The sequence below is a fragment of the Melospiza georgiana genome, chromosome 13 (assembly GCF_028018845.1).
Source record: "Melospiza georgiana isolate bMelGeo1 chromosome 13, bMelGeo1.pri, whole genome shotgun sequence".
NCBI classification, from domain to species: domain Eukaryota; kingdom Metazoa; phylum Chordata; class Aves; order Passeriformes; family Passerellidae; genus Melospiza; species Melospiza georgiana.
In genome coordinates, this window is record NC_080442.1 from 20,127,530 (window position 1) to 20,145,701 (window position 18,172).

General features: G+C 54.4%; 2 protein-coding genes across 2 annotated transcripts in view; one reads left to right on the plus strand and one right to left on the minus strand.

Annotated features, from left to right (window-relative positions):
* The window catches only part of SPG11 (SPG11 vesicle trafficking associated, spatacsin), a 29,577-nt gene extending 21,202 nt beyond the window's left edge, over positions 1 to 8,375 (plus strand). Inside the window, exons 30-40 of the mRNA XM_058033104.1 lie at positions 222 to 912; positions 1,918 to 2,054; positions 2,850 to 3,048; positions 3,676 to 3,813; positions 4,323 to 4,456; positions 4,812 to 4,919; positions 5,402 to 5,570; positions 6,163 to 6,251; positions 6,666 to 6,821; positions 7,308 to 7,459; positions 7,992 to 8,375. Of these exons, the coding sequence (XP_057889087.1) occupies positions 222 to 912; positions 1,918 to 2,054; positions 2,850 to 3,048; positions 3,676 to 3,813; positions 4,323 to 4,456; positions 4,812 to 4,919; positions 5,402 to 5,570; positions 6,163 to 6,251; positions 6,666 to 6,821; positions 7,308 to 7,459; positions 7,992 to 8,175 (2,157 nt within the window). The 3' untranslated portion in view covers positions 8,176 to 8,375. The remainder of the gene's footprint in view (positions 1 to 221; positions 913 to 1,917; positions 2,055 to 2,849; positions 3,049 to 3,675; positions 3,814 to 4,322; positions 4,457 to 4,811; positions 4,920 to 5,401; positions 5,571 to 6,162; positions 6,252 to 6,665; positions 6,822 to 7,307; positions 7,460 to 7,991) is intronic.
* Positions 8,376 to 8,791: 416 nt separating this feature from the next.
* On the minus strand, positions 8,792 to 16,763 carry EIF3J (eukaryotic translation initiation factor 3 subunit J). The gene is made up of 8 exons (XM_058033126.1): positions 16,695 to 16,763; positions 16,506 to 16,606; positions 12,943 to 13,000; positions 12,630 to 12,721; positions 12,108 to 12,222; positions 11,139 to 11,297; positions 10,097 to 10,170; positions 8,792 to 9,785 (listed from the first exon to the last, which is right to left on the minus strand). The coding sequence occupies exons 1-8, from the start codon at positions 16,720 to 16,722 to the stop codon at positions 9,657 to 9,659; spliced, it is 756 nt and encodes a 251-aa protein (XP_057889109.1). The 5' UTR covers positions 16,723 to 16,763; the 3' UTR covers positions 8,792 to 9,656.
* Positions 16,764 to 18,172: the final 1,409 nt, after the last annotated feature.

The window sequence follows — 18,172 nt, forward strand, 5'->3', positions numbered from 1 at the left end:
TTTGCGATCAGTTTTATTTGGGGAGGGAAATAGATGGGTTTGTCCATCAGGGAGTGTAAGGAGATGATCTTTAAGACCCCTTCCAACTCAAATCAGTTCTGTGACTGGTTGCATGCTGGGGCACTTCCCTAAATCCAGTATTTCAGTGCTGCCCATCCTGTGTGAGCTGGAGTTTTCTTTCTTGGAATGACCATTGTGATGAACCTCTGTGGATTTTACAGGTTCTGAGGGATCTACATCATTTAAGAGAGAGTGGCCAGTGGCATCAGAGCCAGAGCAGAGCGGAGTTCTGGCAGAAGTGCAACGACACCTTCAGTAGACGTGGCATCTGCAGCCGAGCCGCAGCACAGTTCTTCCTGCAGCAGGCTGACAGCGTGTGGGAGCCCTCGGGGCAGGAGAGGGCAGCCAGCCTGATGGAGAGGCAGCTGCTGCTCACGCTGGCCGGGCACTGGCTGGCCAAGGAGCCCGGGGTGGCTGTGCAGGAGCTGCAGGAGGTGGAGAAGCAGCTGTGGCAGTGCCGCGTGGCACAGCGGGCGCTGCTGCCCGAGGGCTCGCGGCCGTGCCCCGGGGCACAGTGCCTGGGCACGCTGGCTCAGCAGTTCTCCTTCGCCAGGCTGGCGGCCCTGGAGGCGGCCGAGCCCCGCGGGCTGCGGGCGCTGCCGGCCCGGGAGGCACCGGGGGCGGCACCGGGGGCCGCGGAGCGGGCGGCGCTGGGGACCCTGCTGGGCACCCTGCTGGAGCAGGGCAGCGTGCACGAGGCCGCCCGCGTGTGCCGCTACTTCCAGCTGTGGCACCGCGACGTGGCCCTGGTGCTGCTCTGCAGGGCCCTGGCCCTGGGCGAGGCGGGGCTGGAGCAGCTGCAGCCCGAGGTGCAGAGCCTGCTGTCGGCCGAGGCCAGCGCGGAGCCGGGCGGTGAGTGACTGCTGAGCCCTGTCTGCCCTCGCTGCAGCTCCCCTCAGCTCTGCAGGAACATCTCCTGCTGCCTCCTGTCCTGCAGCTCCCCACAGCTCTGCAGAAACATCTCCTGCTGCCTCCTGTCCTGCAGCTCCCCTCAGCTCTGCAGGACCTCAGCTCCTCCTGCCTCCTGTCCCTGCAGCTCCCCTCAGCTCTGCAGAAACATCTCCTCCTGCCTCCTGTCCTGCAGCTCCCCTCAGCTCTGCGGAAACATCTCCTGCTGCCTCCTGTCCTGCACCTCCCCACAGCTGTGCAGACACTCAGCTCCCCCTGCCCTCTCTCCCTGCTGCAGAACTGCTCCTCTGAGGGCACTCTGTGGCCTTGCCATGCACGTGTCCCTGTGTGCTCCTGGCAGTGTTTTCTGTGTACAGTTTCCATCAATCCTGAACCCTTCATTTGTCATAGCTCTCAGTTCTGGCCCAGTAAGCAGCACTGTGCTTTATCCCTCTAATTCTAACACTCCACTAATTTTTTTCCTGTAGCTGAATCAAGGAAATGCCTTAGTTAATACATTTTTCTGACACCTTTGTGCATTATGAAGGGTTTGGTGTTTCTTGTTTAGTAGCAAGGCTAAGGCTGAGAATGTTTATCTGTAAAGTTCTCTGCATGTCTGTGAAGTCTGAGTGAGCAAGTTTCAGCTGGAACATCCCTTTCTAATACTGACGTGTAAAGCTGAATAGATTCAGAAAAGCATAAATGAATCCTAACCCATCAGGAAGGCTGCAGAACCCCTACTTAATCTTATGCTTAGAAATTTTATATATGAGATCTTATCAAGGATATTTGAGTTCTGTTGCGTTGTTTGTACCCTGAAACAAGTGTGAGATTTGACAAATGACAAGAGCTCAGTTTTCAGAGTCTGAGGAAGTGTTAGAGAATTGCTGCAGGTTTTGGGAGCCTTGCCCAGGTGTAAGGGAGTTGTCTGCCTTTATGAGATAGGAATTGATGTTTTTTTGTTTCCAGCATCCAGCCTGGAGGACTGGACCCCTCTGGGGTGTGGGGATGATGCCGTGGTGGCGGCACTGAAGGCCCTGGCAGAGGCATGTGTCCATGGCAGGGGTTACTGCAGGCAGGTCCTGTGCCTCTACGAGCTCTCCAAGGTAAGCCAGGGGCCAGGGCCTTGGGCCAGCCCTGCTGGGGCTGGGCAGGGCAGGGTGAGGGGGTGAAGGTCTCAGCAGGAGCTGCAGAGGGTGGAATTCCAGCTCTTTGTGTGGGAAAAGGGCAGAGGCTTCCTGGGCGTGAGGTGCTGAGCTGAGCTTGAGCACAGCTGATCCAGTTCCAGCTCCAGGTGATGCAGTCCCACCCTCCCAGGCTGCTCTCCTCAGTTCCCTGTTGCTTGCACTTTTTGGGCCTGAAGATTTAATGCTGTCCTTGGGTCTGGGGCTGGAAAAGGACTGTTTGGTGTGACTGAGCTGTGAGGAGAACTGCTAATGCTTTATATGAAGTTCAGTTATACATCAATGCAGTACGGAATCTGGAAAATAGGAAAGCTGAAACTTAAGGAATCACCTGGGGTTAAGGGGAGGTGCCGTGGGTGGGGATGCCCTGATGGGTTTGGGTGCTGCTCCTTCGTGGAGGTGCCATGGTCAGGGATGCCCTGATGGATTTTGTGCTGCTCCTTCGGGGAGATGCTGTGGGTTAAGGATGCCCTGATGGGTTTGGGTGCTGCTCCTTCGGGGAGGTGCTGTGGGTTAAGGATGCCCTGATGGGTTTTGTGCTGCTCCTTCGGGGAGATGCTGTGGGTTAAGGATGCCCTGATGGGTTTTGTGTCCCCAGGAGCTGAGCTGCTCCTTCGCGGAGGTGCCATGGGTGGGGATGCCCTGATGGGTTTGGGTGCTGCTCCTTCGGGGAGGTGCTGTGGGTTAAGGATGCCCTGATGGGTTTTGTGTCCCCAGGAGCTGAGCTGCTCCTTCGCGGAGGTGTCGGCGCGGGAGCCTCGCGAGGTGCTGGGGGCCATCCTGGCGCGGCGGGGGCCGGAGCGGGGCCGCAGGGCCCAGGCCTTCATCGCCTGCCAGGGGCTGCCCCCTGCCGCCGTGGCACCGCTGCTGGCACAGCAGATCACCCACGAGCTGCTGGCCTCCGCCCAGGGAAAAGGTGGGCACGGGGGAAACGTGGGGACACAGCTGGGCTGTGCTGGGCTTTGGTCTCTGCACAGGGGACACACCTGGGCTGTGCCGGGGCTTGGTCTCTGGGGGCATTTGTGTGTCCCAAAGCAGCCCCTGCACTCTGTCCCTGAGGGCTCAGCTTTGCTCTGTGACCATTATCTGCCTTGTGTGAAGTTCTGTACAAATGTTCATTTGTAATTATTCCTATGCCCAGTGTGGTGTTGCAGTAGCTAAGGTTGCATTTTTGTGGACATAATTTTTTAAAAAGAGTTTTTAACCTTGCTGCCCCACATCATCTGATTTGCAAATATCATGTGCATTTCCCTGTGTGAAGCATGACAACAGGTTCTCCCCTTCCTTTTTTCCTTTGGGAAATGAGGGCAGCTGTATGATTGTCCACTAGGATTTTGTTGGGTTGAACTGGCAAAAAAGTACTTTCTGATTGTTATTAAGCAGTAACACCCTAAGTGTCTTTAGGGTTGTAGTCCCACGTCCTTAGTCAGTCTGGAAGATCCCAGATTGGTTTGTTTGGGGTTTGTTAATTAATGATAAGAAATAACAGGAGTTCTCTCGTGCACAATCAGCAGTGGTGACAGAATTCTCTCTCTGGCCACAGGGCAGAAGCAGGCTTGGAACCCTGCAGTAGAGAGCCAGGAGCTCCTGCAGCTTGCCAAGCTGTGCCAGGATCACACCTTGGTTGGGATGAAGTTGCTGGAAAAAATCTCCTCAGTCCCCTGTGGGGAGCTGTCGTGCAGTGAGTAAATGGCAAATCCTGCCTGGTGTAACCTGTGTGTAACTAACGTGGCATTGTTGGCTTCAACTCACAGCTCAAAGGAGAGGCTCTGCTGCTGATCTCAAATGTGATACTCAGTTGGTAGGGCTGAGGATGTGCACAGTAGATAGGGGTGTTGCTTAAGGGTTTATTTTCCAAACAAACTTCAGATTTTTGTGCTAAGCAAGAAGTGGGAAATGCAGCCAGAACTGTTGTGGTGGTTTGTTACAGAAGGGGCATTGTGACTTTGTTCATTTTACCACAGTTACAAACTGAATGTTTCAAACCCAGATGGAAAACTCGTGCCCTTCCTTTCCAAACAGTGCAGGGCTGGCAGGCAGGGCAGTGATGATGTGTTACACATTTGTCAGCCTTGGCTGGGGGAGGCTGCAGCTTCTGTGCCTGTGTGTTCTGTGTTTTCTGGAGAGAGGCAACAATTCACGATTTCCTCAGCCCTTGAACCGAAGTGCCAGAACCCTTCTGCTCCTCAGTTACAGAGCTGCTGATCCTGGCCCACAGCCTCTTCAGCCTGACGTGTCACATGGAGGGCATCACTCGGGTGCTGCAGGCAGCTCGGCTGCTCACCGAGGAGCACCTGGCTCCCAGGGAGGAGTACGGGCTGCTGGTGAGTGTTCCTGGGGCTGGGGCTGTTCCAGGGCTGGCTGTGCCTGTCCTGGCCGTGCCTGCCCAGTGGTGATTCAGCTGCTGGGGAAATGTGCTGCTCTGTGGCACTGGGCATCTTTAATTGCTGCCTTGAAGGATCTCCTGGAGCCTGGGACGTGCCCAGTGGAATGGTGTCAGTGCTGAAAGCTTCACAGGCTATTTTTATGAGATAAAATGATGCCCTTTGAGCTCACAGCTGCAGTTTGGGCTGGTGTAGGAGTACCCCCGTGGCTCCAGGGGCACACGTGCAGCCAGGGCTGCCCTGGGAGGGGATTGTTCACTGCCCTGGAGCTGCTCAGGTGCCCTGGTGTCCCCAGGTGCGCCTGCTGACGGGCATTGGCAGGTACAATGAGATGACCTACATCTTCGAGCTGCTGCACCAGAAACACTACTTCGAGGTGCTCATGAGGAAGAAGCTGGACCCGGTACGTGAGGGGCAAACGTGCAGGGAATTTACACCCAGTTTACACAGACTGAAATTGTCTGGGCATTTTACTTCCTGAGTAAAATTTACTTATTGAATTGAGAGTCAGGTTTCATAGAAATAAGTTATTGCTGGGATTTAGTCTTATTTTAGTTGAACCATTATTTCCTAATTAGTTCAGTGCTACAACGACAGCAGCGTTGAAACTTAAAACTTGGCACTGTCAGAGTTTTAACATCCTGCTTTGCTTTTATTTGCAGTTAAAGTTTCATGGGGGTTTTAAAAATCACAGATGCTCATAGGTTTAAGTAAGCCATGAAGAAATGTCACATGTTGACATTGGTGTGCAAAGAAGCACCCGGGTGCTGATTTTCATGCCCGGCTGAGCGCGGGTGGGGGGCTGCTGTTGGGTTTTGGGTCCCTCTGGGGACAGGGTGGCCTGTGGGTGCCCAGGGCTGTGCTGAGGGTGCCCTCTGTGCCCAGAGCGGGACGCTGAAGGCGGCACTGCTGGACTACACCAAGCGCTGCCGGCCCGGCGACAGCGAGAAGCACAACATGATCGCGCTGTGCTTCAGCATGTGCAGGGAGATCGGCCAGAACCACGAGGCTGCCGCCTGCACCCAGCTCAAACTCATCGAGTGCCGGCCCTGGGGTGAGCGGGGACAGACGGACGGGGCGGGCCTGGGGTCCCGAGCAGCCCTGGAGCTGCTGCTGATGGGAGGCTCCTGCCCTGAGCAGCTCCCGGGTGTGCGCAGAGGGTCCGACACGCAGGGCTCTTCCCTGGTGTAATGCTCCCGTGGAGTGGGTACAGACACAGCCAGGTTCCCCTCAGCCCACGGGATGTGACACGGGGGCCTTGCAGGGTTTGTGTCTGTGAGTGTGGCACCCACAGGGTGAGCTCTGCAGCGTGGGCAGCCAGTGCTGCGAGAGCAGCGACACCAGGAGCTGTGCCAAGGGATTTCTGAGTGGCTCTGGCAGTGGTCAGTGCTGGCATCTGCCACAAATGTGTGGCTGGGCTTTCTTTCCAGCCTCCAATCACTCAGTCAGGCTCCAGCAAAGCTTTGATCCATTAACTGAACAGGCACTGTGTTCCTTCTCGCTTTTTTAATACAGAAATTGTGGTTTAGTTTGTTGGTGCTTTATGAGACAACACCAGGGACAGACTTGGCACTGGGAGGGAGTTTTAAAAGTAACTTTGTCACCTACATAAATAATTGGTTATTCCTTCTTTTTTCCTGTTTCAGAGGAGTCTCTTCAGGATGTTCCAAATTTAAAGAAGCTGCTGCTGAAAGCTGTGACTCTCTTCATTGATGCAGCAGAGAGTTACTCCAAGGTACAGTGAGATGGAATGGAATGATTTGTGGAGCACGTGAGGAGTGGGCTGGGCTGGGAGAGCACACCGAGCTGCCCTGGGGAGGGTGTGCAGGGCCCAGTGCAGAAGGGATCTGTCTCTGCAGCCCCCTGGCACCAGCAGCATGGCTGTATTAGAGTGTGCTGTGCTGGCCCCTGCTCAGGCTTTAACAAACCCTGAGTTACAGGTGTGTTCCCCACTGTCAGGGCAGGGACCATGAGCTTAATGAGCAAGGGTAGAACAATTACAGCGTTTAAACCCAAGCGTAATTATGGTGCAAGTATTTGTGGGAATGAAGCTTTGTTTAATGCCAATGGAGTACGGTGAATGTGAAGCTGCAGTGCTCTCTCAGGGATGCTCCCAGGCTCCCAGAAGCTCTCAGCTGCTCTGTTGCAGGACTCGTGTGTGCGGCAGGCGCTGCGCTGCCGCCGCCAGACGCGGCTCATCACGCTGCAGCTGCACTTCCTGGGCTCAGGGCAGAGCACCAGGATCATCAACCTGGGCAGGCAGGAGCTGCCAGGAGCCATCCTGGCCTTGCCCAGGTTCTACCAGGTGAGCTGGGCTCCCTCGGGGTCCTCTGTCAGGAATGACTTGGGCGCTGCAGTGCCCGAGTGCTCAGCTCCTTCTCCTGGCCTCAGAGCCTGTGGCTGTTACCCCAGCCTTACATCCTGTGGGATGGAGGGACAGGACACAGGGAATGGCTTCCTGAGGGGCTTGGATGGGATAAGGGGAGAGAATTGTTCCTGGCAGGGTGGGCAGGCCCTGGCACAGGGTGCCCAGAGCAGCTGTGGCTGCCCCTGGATCCCTGGCAGTGCCCAAGGCCAGGCTGGATGGGGCTTGGGGCAGTCTGGGATGGTGGAAGGTGTCCCTGTTTAGGGGCTGAGGAAGGTTGTTCACAGTGCTTTGTTCCCTGTATTTCTGTGCTGTATTTGTTAGCCCGTATTTCACAGCAGCAAGGGCTGGGTTGAACAGAGGCTCCCAAGTTCTCGGTGTGGAGCGCTCTGTGCCATCCTCCTCCTGTCCCTGCTCTCCCTGCAGGCTGCCATCGTGGCCGAGGCCTACGAGTTCCTGCCGGACTGGGCCGAGGTTCTGTTCCAGCAGGTGATCACCAGGGGGGACTTTGTGTACCTGGAGGAGTTCCGGCAGCAGCGGCCGCTGCGGCCCGGCCTCTTCGAGGAGGTGGCCAAGAAGTGAGTGAGGCTCTGCAGCTCTGCCTGCACAGGGCCCCTGACAGGGGGGAAAGGGGGAAACTGTCCAACTGTTATGGATTTGAGATAGAATTCCAGAGTGGTTTGGGTGGGAAGGGACCTTAAAGCCCATCCAATGCCATGGCAGGAACACCTCCCACTGTCCCAGGTGCTTCAAGCCCCAATGTCCAGCCTGGCCTTGGGCATTCCAGGGATCCAGGGACTGCCTCAGCTGCTCTGGGCACCTGTGCCAGGGCCTGCCCACCCTGCCAGGGAAGGATTTGTTGGTAGGCTTGGTTCCTGGCACAGCATGGAAGTCACTGTGATCCAGCCTCGTCCTTGAGCTGGACAAGGAGGGAGCTCAGGGCTGGGCAGAGCAAATCCCTAAAATGAATCAGAGCAGGTAAACAACCAGGAGATTCAAGTGCAGGTGTTGAGTACGACCTCCTGTTGAAATGTCACTCTTGCAGGCCCAGAGCAATTCTCAGGGGGCCTGGGGAGGTTCTGTGTGTCAGTCCATGTGCCATTGTTGCAGGGTCAAACAGCAGCACGCCCCTGCTGATGCTGCCCTGAGGAACCTGAAGCGGTTCCTCACCCACTGTGAGGACATCTACACCTACTACAGGCTGGCCTACGACCACAAGTTCTATGACGTGGTGAACTCCCTGCTGAAGGACCCTCAGACTGGCTGCTGCCTCAACGACCTCTTATCCAACTGAACTGCAGCTGAATCCCAGCCTGGAGCACAGGCTGCAGCTCACTGCTGATTTACACTGATTTTATCCATGGCCTGCTCACAGGGCTCTGCTGCTCTGTAAAAATTACTCCAGAAAACTGCACAAGGTTGTAAGTAGTTAAATGCTGACTGTGTTAACGTAAAATTGTGTTTTGTATAATAAATCTTATTGTTTATAAATTACTTGAGTCACCAGCAAACACTGACGGGCCCAGGTGGGGGGTGAAGCAGAGATCCAGCAGCCCTTTAAATCAGGGGCAGAGGGGAGGCTGAAACAGGTGTGCAGAATGGCCAGGCAATGGGGGTGGAATGAGCAGAATCACTGCAGGTTTCAGGTACCCAATAGACTAATGCCTTCTTTGAGTCCAGTTTGATTTCTAAAATCTTGTACAGCTTTAAACAGCCCATTCCTAATTCTGCTGTCTTCGAGTAAAAGAAATAATCAAGTGCAAATGTATTTTTACAGTTATTAAATATAAATTCCTTTCCAGGCCCAGGCCATGGGTAGACTCCCACCACACCTCAGTTTTGCAACTCTCCCTCTTCAGGTATTTTTCCTGTCAGGCCCCAAGAAGAACTCTGCTCCAAGGCCAGCCTGGTGAAGTCCTCAATAGTGATTTTTATTAAATTAGTTGCTTTATAAAACATTGCAGATGTTGTAATTGTTAACATAACAATTTGCCCAACTGTAGGAACCGCTGCAGTTTGCTAAGCAAGTTTGGTTTTTAATGAAAGAAAACGGCCGAGTTGTGAGAGACCCACCACAACCCAGGAGAGCCCCAAGGAATTCATGTGGCTTGGTTTTTTCTTTTACACTTAACCCCTTAATTAACTGTTAAAGAACACCCAACCCAGACAGCTGCATTAGTAGAAATTTAAATGACTGGAACTAAATAAACTTCATCCTTGAGACACAAGTGGGTTTTACCTTGCTCTGCCCCAGCAGGTGCTGTTCAGGTGTCAGGCTCTGGAGCAGTGGCTGTCCCAGGGGACAGGCTCCCAGGTGCAGTATTCACACTGAAGTTAGCAGTTCCCTTCCCAAAATACTGAAATCCTCAAGCTCTAACTCAAGACAAAGCGACTGGAACTCTACGTGCACACCCTGCCCTTGCTGCAAACTGCTCTTGCTCAGCCCTGGCCCTGGAGCAGGGACAGTTAAGGCCATGTCATGGAGCTGTGCTGGTTATAATCCTTCACCTTGTTCCAATTCCTTCCCGATTTAGTGGCTGCTGCTATGAATAGCAGCAGTGCCCATTATCAGAATTTTGGGTTTTTAACTGCAATTTACAGACCTTTTCCATTCTACCCCGCCCGGAGCTTCCGCCCGGACCCGGCACCTCCAGCCCCAGCACACAGATACTGCAATTCTGATTGTAGCATTTGGCAGAATTTAGAGGAAGAAAGGTTGTGCTACATGTTTAAGGGATTATGGGCAACAGAAAGACAACAGAAGAGAGATAAATGTCACATGAAGTCTTCAAAGTCTTGTACGTACTCGCCGTCGTAGCCGCCGTAGTCGGCCAGGTCGTCTTTCATCGTCGCCTTCAGCCCCCCACCAGGCACAACACCTTTTTTCTTCTTTTTGGCTTTATTCTGTGCCAAGGGGACAAGCGTGGTTATTGCACAGCCCAGAGCTCTGCCATTACCCCAGCCAGGCCCAGCCCAGTGGCACTGAGCAGCCACAGCCCCTGCACTCAGCGTGGCCCTGCCGATGGCTTCCACCCCGCACATTTTCTCTCCCTAGGAAAGCTGTGACAGTTCCAGGTGTCCCCAGCTCCCTGCACCACAGCCCTGCCCCCCTTTGCCTTTCATCCTATTTCCCCCGGACTCCCAACAAGTAACTAATAAATGCAGGGGAGCTCCAAGCAGGGGCTGTGATCCCTGAGGAACAGCCCCAGCCTTACCTTCTCTTGTTTTTGTTTTTCACTGCATAATACTGTCAGAGTGTTTGTGATCTTTTTCAAATCATCCACCTCCACTGCATCAGGGAAGAAAAAGGAAAAAAAAAAGATTCCTTATCAATTTTGTTCTTATAAGGCAGTTAAGTAACATCCACAGTCTCTAAAACTAGAAATAAGCATTAGTGTAACTATGGGCAATTACTTGATTTAAATGAGCAGAACACAGAGTGGGTGGTTCTGGTCCTTACAATCCCAACAAGGATTCCAGCTGGTTCCTTGGAAGCCTGAGCCTTGTCGAAGGTAAAACTTGCAAATAAAGTTACTGAACACAAGGGTCTTACAGAGACATTTGAACAATTAAATCTGGAGACAGTAAGATACAGTAAAATGTATTAAAAGTAGCAGTGGATTAACAATAAATTATTCTGTTTATCAATAAATGGTGCGAGAGGCTAGCAGTGCCTCCTGTTAGGAGCTCTGCAATCCCCGAGATGGAAGCTGCCAGCTGGGATGATGGATGTAGCCAGCTCCTCCTGGGATCGAGTTACCCCTCACTGAAGGACAACTGGGTACAGGACAGGGAGCCATCCCAGCCACTGCTCCAGCCACCAGGGCACTGGGAATAGGAGTTTAAATTACTTCATCTCTGTAGAGTTACATGCTCAATTCCAGAACAGTTAATCTGCAGTTCCAGAATTACATGAACTTGATTTTGTAATAGTTTCCCTCTAAATGAGGTACTCAAAATTATCTGCCTCAGAGAATTTACTCTTATTATTATTTTAGAAACGGCTTCAAGAAAAACATGCAAGGTTTAGATCAGCATCAAAATTCACACATTTAAGAGAACTGTCTCTAACCAACGTGCAGAAAGAGCACTCTTGCACGAGGAGAGGATCCTAGGTGGAGTTAGTGGGAATGGAATCAGGTCAGTGCCTCATTTAGTCCAAACTCACAGAGCAATCCCCTCTGAGCACTATCACAGCACGTTTTCCACTCCAGCTGCAGCCAGCTCTGGCAGCAGAGCTGGGCTGCCTGCACTTACAGGAAATACAGACGTCCCGAAGCAGCGCTTCCAAAAAGCCGGCGTAATGTAGGGACTTCTCGTACTGTGTGATCTTCTCCTTGAGCAGCTTCCCAAATTCCGTGAAGTCATCTTTTGAAGAGGGGTTCATGGCATCTATTCCACAAGTGCTATTTACACCTGCAGGACAGGCAGGGGTGTTACAGAGACCATGGGCTGTGAGCCCTAAAAGGGGCCTGGGCTCCCACCTCCCTGAGCTCTGCTCCCCCACAGCCAGGGCGATCCCTGCCCTCACAGAAGGAAGGAAGTTTGCTGCAAAACTCAGAAATTTCATAGAATCCCTGAACGGTCTGGGTTGGAAGGGTTAAACCCTATCCAGTGCCACCCTGGCAGGGCAGGGACACCTTCCACTGTCCCAGGTTGCTCCAAGTCCATCCAACCTGATCTTGGGCACTGCCAGGGCAGCCCCAGCTGCTCTGGGCACCCTGTGCCAGGGCCTGCCCACCCTCACAAGGAACAATTCCTGCCCAATATCCCACCTAACACTGCCCTCTGTCAGTGGAAAGCCATTCCCCCTTGTTCTGTCACTCCAGAGCCTTGTCCAAAGTCTCTGCCCAACAATTTCTGAAGCTGAGTCCAACTCAGTAATTTGACCCAGCTATTCCTGTTCTCTGGACAACCTGCACCAGGAAAGCAAGCCCCTTTTCCCTCAAATAAACAATTCCTGCCTCAGCCTCCTGAGTGCAGAACTCAGCTGGTTCTTTGCAGCTGTGCACACCCCCCAAGCTCTGTGACAACCTCCCCTGAGCAATGAGCTGAATCATTCACCATAATTAAGGAAACTCTTCCAGTTTGAGGAATGCTGCTGTGCATCAGCATCTTTGCTACTTCTTTGTTCTCAGTGCCACAACTCTGCGTGCTGAGAGCCAAACCCTGCCCATGCTTTGCAGGGTCCCAGGGGTTTATTTATTTCCTGCTGCTTTAACTCACCGAAGGTTTCCTTTGCCAGCTCCAGGTCTGACTCCTCTTGCAACTTCTTTAGCCGTAGTTTGTCTGCCAACTGTTCTTCTGGTGTGAGCTCCTTCTGTTCCTCAGGTGCCTCTAACTGCAGGGAGGGCACACAGAGAAGGTGGCACGTTAAAGACATGGTGCCTTCTCCAGAGCCACTGCATCACCCGCTGCTGCCTCGACTCAGGGCACATGGAAAACCTGGGACCCACTCCCTGCAGTCCCAATAAACTGTTCATTTCACAAGGAATGGGAAGAGACACAAACTCCCACTCCTGCCCGTTCCATCACTGCTGCACACAAAGGAACTGGGATAACACTGATCCAATCACTGGTTAAACTATGCAGGAATTAAAGCTCTCAGCCCCAGATGGGATCACGTACAAGACCTAAGTTTGGTTTATCACATGAGTCAAGACCTTTTCACATCTTGCTCAACCTCCAAAAAACCAAATCAAACCCGCCCTCTGAATTTTATGCGACCCAAAAGAAATCAGGAATTACCCTTTTTTTAAGCTCCTCTTGCTTTTTCTTTTGTAGCTTTTCTTTTTCTTTGATTTTTTCTGCTATTTTCTTTTTTTCTGAAACTTTCGGTTCTGTAAAGAGTGGAATAACAAACACAGCTCTCAGAAATCTGATGATGTATTCTCCCTACACAACCACAAACACTGGAAGCTCAGTTCCTGGGACTGAGCAGAGAGTTACAGACATTTCTGTAAAACCCAGCCCCGCTCAGGTTCCATCCTCACACACCCCAGACACAAGCAGTGCCTGTTCCCATGCTGATACAGAGCCAGGGGTTATCTTCAAGTCTCACCTTGTTTTACCTCTGTCTCCTTCACCTCCTCCTCTTCCTCCTCATCATCCCAGTTATCCTGCAAAACAGTGAATATCCTTTTACAGACACCTGTCACCTCTTCCAGAGCCCACAAACCCACTGATCTGGTATCAGAGTGAGGGAGCCATGGGAGCTGTATCTCAGGGCTTTTTGGAGCTGTCCACCCTGGCTGGCGCCAGTTCTTACCATGAAAAAGGCAGGTTTTGGTCAAACAACCATCTTGTGTCAGTAATTACAACAGCCAGGTCACAAACAGTCAAACACCACTGGCACAAAGAGGACTTTATTCTCATTTCTGGCATTTCGAGACACTGAACATCCCTGAGGGATGGGCACAGCACAGCCCTGCTGGAAGCCCCCAGCCCAGCTGAAACCATGTCAGAGCAGCACAGGCTGCTCTGTCCCACAGCACCAGGGCCCCTCTCCTGGGCTGGGAAAAGCTTCCCATGGCTGCAGGGATTTTCTGGGAGGCCCCAGCAGAGGCAGTGGTGCAGAGCCCCACGCTGCACCGGGATGTGCTGATCCAAGCAAGGAGACACCGAGTCCTTCCACAGTCACCCCAGATAATTGGCACCTGCAGGGGACTCGGCTTCCCTGCCACATTCCATGGAGCTGACTTGAATTTGGAGCAGCATTATTTTAGCTCACATACAATTAACTGTGCTACACCCACTGCTTAAACAGCTCCACTCAGCACCGAGGAGCTGCCTCAGCCCCAGCCCGGCCAGGCTGACAGTCAGATGCAAGCTGCAGAGGAAGGGCAGCCTGGCCATGAGGGATTCATCCGTGGCACTGGGATGTCTGGGACACTTCACAGAGGGCACGGAGGCAAGGACTCTATGCCATGAGATGTGCCTCAACCCCATCCTGACAGCCAGGCCTGGTTCATAACCCAGGGAATACCAAATCCTGCCAGCCTTGTCTGGTTTATAAACCCAGGGAATTCCAAATCCTGCCAGCCTTGCCTGGTTTATAAACCCAGGGAATTCCAAATCCTGCCAGCCTTGCCTGGTTTATAAACCCAGGAATTCCAAGTCCTGCCAGCCAGGCCCCCTTTGTAAACTCCAGGGAGCTCTCTTGGAGGAAGAGCCAACTGCCCCAGTGCAGTGTCCTTGCAGTGATACAGTAATCCCCAGAGAACACGTTCATTGCCCAGTATTTCAACACTGTTTCTGTGTCCTTCACTGCCCCAGGAACATCCTCCCTGTGGCTGGGCCTGGGCACTGGCTCCCAGCTCCAGCCGAGCTCTGGGACGGAGCAGGCACTGCCCTGCTCTGGCTGTGCCAGCCCTGAGTCAATAGATGAAAATTCCTGGCAGCAGGCCTGACTTCTGGGGAACATGTGCTGGGGAACACTGAGAGGAGTTTTGTTACCAAAGGTGCTAATTTTAAACCCGGGAAGTTGACGTTTCCCAAATTAACAGTTACTGCAAGTTCATTACTCAAAAACCCTCCAAAACACAGATCTGCAGATACAAAGCACATTCCACAATGTGAGATGCCTTAGGAAAGCCATGGCCAGAAAACATTTTGTGTGCTGCCACTTTAGACCACGTCATCTCCCTCACGTGGGGATTTCCCCATGTGGGCCCTCGCAGGGGCCTTTGGAGTCTGGCAGGAGGAGCAAACCAAAGGAAAACAAACCAAAATAAACCACCTTTCCTTGCTGGATCCTCTCTAGATGCAGCTCTGGCACTAAACCCACAATCCCTTGGAAATAGTTAAGCAACTGCATTAAACCATGTGTAGATGTAAAATGTCTTCCCAGTGCCAGAGGGCAGGGATGGATGAGATATTGGGAAGGGACTGTTCCCTGGCAGGGTGGGGAGGGACTGGGATGGAACTCCCAGAGCAGCTGTGGCTGCCCCTGGGTCCCTGGCAGTGCCCAAGCCCAGGCTGGACAGGGTTTGGAGCAGTGGAAGGTGTCCCTGCCATGGCAGAGGTGGCACTGGATGGGACTTAAGGTCCCCTCCAACCCAAACCATTCTGGGATTCCACGTGGGGAATGTTTGTTCCTTTATTAAACAGACAGAGACCCCTTCAGGTGGTTCCTGGAGAACCTCTCTGGTCCAGTTCTCCTGGACATATTCTATCCAGCAAGAAAGCTTCTCACTTCCTAAGGAAGGAGGAAAAGCAAATGTCACCAACAGCCTGAGCTCCAGGTGTCTGTACACACCTGTCAGTCACAGAGCTGTCAATCACACACACCTGTGTCACTTCCACGCTGCCCACACTCATTCCCAGTGCCTGGAGCTGCTGTGAACACACCTGTCCTTGTCCTGCTGCTCTAGTGTCACACCTGGGACACTGGGCTGGGGCTACTATTCCATATAAGAAGGTAAGTTACACACAGAATCACAGAAATCGGGTAACTTCAGGGTTTTTAAAAGATTAACTACTTTTTCCGTACTGTTTATGGGAAGAACTCCACCCGAGCCCAAATAAAAACTGCTGGTGCTTTTCAGAGATTCTGGTAACAGTGTCCCCAAAACCAACCCTGAGTCCTCAGTGTTACAATGTCCCAGGGCTGGAGGAAACAAAAAGGTCTTTTGTAATTGCCTTATTCCACAGACAGAACCCCGAGATGGTTTGGGTCCACAGGGACCTCAGAGATCTCCCAGCTCCACTCTCTGCCCTGGGCAGGGACACCTTCCACGGTCCCAGGCTGCTCCCAGCCCAGTCCAGCCTGGCCTTGAAACCCATCTGGTGTGCTCCTTGTGCATTCCCGGGCAGCTCTTAGCACTATCCACATGAATATGGTGGTTTCTGTGGCACCACCAGCCTGCCAAGGGGAGCCGAGCAGGAGCAAACAGCCTTTGAGGGAGCTCTGCCTGCACAAGCACCAGCAATGATCATCCACACTTTTTATCCCACTGCCGTGCAGACACCACGCTGAAACATGGCAAGATCCCGCCTCGTGGCGCGTGGAGAAGCAGGAAAATCGGGTGGAAAAGACGTGCTGGCAGAGCACAGAAGCTTCTGGTGAGCAGCAGAAGCACCAACACAGCACAGCCGTCATTACCCCCGTCCCGGCGCCTCACCAGCGCACCCCGCTCCCAGTGCCGGGCCCGGCAGGCTGCAGACAGCGGGGCACAGTGCCCCACAGCCGGGGGAGCAGCTGGAGAGCAGCAGGTGGATCCCCGGCGAGCGGGAGGCGCCGCTCCCGGAGCGCCTGTCCGACCCTCCGTGCGCCGCACGTCCCGGGCCAGCGGCACCGGCTGCGGCCAGGGCGGCTCGGCGCCTCCTGCCATTGCCACTTGTCACCGTGACCGAGCCGGGGCCGCCGCCGCGCGGCCGGAGCCGCCGTGCCCGGGAGCCCCGCGGTGTCCGGCCCGGCCCCGCCGCCCGCCGAGGCCCGAGCCCGGCCCGGGGCCGCGCCAACCCGCCCGGCCCGGCCCGCCGGGGCCCCGAGCCCCCGCCCCGGCCGGGCCCGCGGCCCCGCTCTCGGCCGCCATATGGCAGCGGCCCGCCCGCCCCGCCGCCCCCAGAGCGGCCCCGCAGCCGCCGCGCCGCGGGGTCCCGGCGGGGCCCGCCCGGCCGCACCTTCACGTCGTCCTCCTCATCCTCGCCGGCCCAGCGGTCCCCGGCCACCCCCGGCACCAGCCGCTTCGCCACCGGCTCCACCACCTCGAAGCTGTCGGCGTCTGTGGGGAGAGGAGCGCGGGTGAGCGGCGGGGAGCGGCGCGGGGGGGCCCCCGCCGGCCCCGGGCCCCGCGGCCCCGCCGCACCCACCCCACGAGTCCGCCGCCTCCGCCGCCATCTTGCCCCGACCGCGGCCGCCGGGCAGCGCCGCGCGGGGCACGCCGGGACGGCGGCGGACTGACCCGGACACGCCCCGGACACGCCCCCGGAGGCGGGGCCCGAACCAGCGCGGGAACGGGGCGGGAACGGGGGCGAGGGGGCGGAGCCGGGACAGGGATCGGGGCCGGGAGCGGGAACGGGATAAGGAACGGGATCGGGATAAGGAACGGGACCGGGATAAGGAACGGGATCGGGATAAGGAACGGGAACGGGATAAGGAACGGGAACGGGATAAGGAACGGGACCGGGATCGGCCCTGGGCCCGGCATCCCGCTCCCGCGGGCTTGTCCCGGGCCAGTGCCCGCCCGGCGCTATCGCGGGCCGCAGCCGCGGGAGCCGCCCCGGCCCCGCCGCACGCCCAGCCCGGGAGCGGAGCGCAGGGAGCCGAGCCGGGCCGGGCCGCGCTCCGGGCACCAGCCCGGTACCATCCCGGCACGGCTCGGGCACGGCACGCGCGGTTTACCCACACCGGGCCGCCAGGCTGTCCTTCCCTCTGCCCTGGAACACGAACAGAGGAAAGCTGGAATTGTTCACTTCTTCACTGCCCGCTCCCAGCTTCTGTGACAACCCCAGGAAGTGGAAAAGGAGGATAGATTTTGTCTGAAGGCATTAAATTTAAAACGTGTCTTTCATACACCTAATCAATGATCTCTGTATACGCCTGTACAAATCACACACATGTCTAGGAAAACACAAAGGAAAAACAGAGATATCCAAATTTATCATCCTTTTCCTGTTCTTCTCCATTTTCCAGACAATATAAATAATAACAGACGGCCCCAACAATGTCAATGCTCAAATAAGTGATATCCTCACCAAATCTACAGTTTCACAGCCTCAGGGTGCTGTGGAGATAATCACAAAATTGCCAGGAATTGTGCAGTAATTTGGAATATGTTAATACTGGAATACCTAATTTGGAATGCTAAGGATTTACACAGAACATTTAAATTTTTCCTTGACAGTAAAACACAGACACGACTTCTTCCACTTCAAGGCTGAAAACTGACAGGAGCAATGTCTTGACTTACAGAAACATGAGGCTCAGTGAAGGATGAGATCAGCTAAAAATCATAAAAACAGAATCCAGAGCATAAGTATTTAATTAAATCTTTGTGCTTCTGTGGACTAGAAACGATTGCTGAAGAAACAGAAATCCATAGCACAGGGCTTCTCTTCCCATCGGCATTTTACAAGATTGGGCCCCATCAGTACAAATGACATTTTTGCAAGTACCAAGAACAAAATCTCCTCCTCCTCTGCGGGTCCCTCCTGCCCCGGAGCTCGGTGATTTCCCTGGGGCTGCGGGGCTGGCAGGGCAGGGACGGTGCTGGCAGGGCTCTTGTCACCCCCGCCAGGCTCGGTTCCACACTTCAGGGCTCTTCCCGAACTCCATTCATCCCTTTGAC